The sequence below is a fragment of the Phaethon lepturus genome, unplaced genomic scaffold, assembly GCF_000687285.1.
Source record: "Phaethon lepturus isolate BGI_N335 unplaced genomic scaffold, ASM68728v1 scaffold41167, whole genome shotgun sequence".
NCBI classification, from domain to species: Eukaryota; Metazoa; Chordata; class Aves; order Phaethontiformes; family Phaethontidae; genus Phaethon; species Phaethon lepturus.
Window position 1 is genome coordinate 26,080 of NW_010551875.1, and position 437 is coordinate 26,516.

At 33.4% G+C, this 437-nt stretch overlaps 1 protein-coding gene across 1 annotated transcript in view; it reads right to left on the bottom strand.

Moving 5' to 3' along the window:
* Positions 1 to 33, bottom strand: part of EXOC3 (exocyst complex component 3) — a 24,821-nt gene extending 24,788 nt beyond the window's left edge. The window contains exon 1 of the mRNA XM_010291061.1: positions 1 to 33. This exon is cut by the window's left edge and continues 126 nt beyond it. Within this exon, the coding sequence (XP_010289363.1) occupies positions 1 to 33 (33 nt within the window).
* Positions 34 to 437: the final 404 nt, after the last annotated feature.

The window sequence follows — 437 nt, forward strand, 5'->3', positions numbered from 1 at the left end:
TGTTGCAACTGCTTCCCTATCCGTTTCCTCCATGGTTGATTGGGACCTCAAAATGCCTTCATAATTTAACAGTACTGAAAAGAAATATAACGTTTTTAGAAAATACATTTTCAGTTGATGGCTATCTGTAATTTCAAAGTTAACAACTGGAGAACTAACTTCGGCAATAAAAACAGTGCAACTTGAGAGAAGCATCATTAGATCGCATTATAAAGAGTAGTAATCAGAATTCTACCAGAATTGCATTTAAAGTCACTTAGCTCTGTGTCATTAGTTTACCTGAAATGTTCTCTGGTTACTGTTTCTGCATTTACCTTGCTCTCAAAAAAGGATAACACAGAACAGCAAATCTCCATTTAAAAAAATGATTCTATCTAATCCTAGAGTAGATTTGCTTATTAAAAAGGGAATAAGAAAAGCATAATGGAATCTTGTAG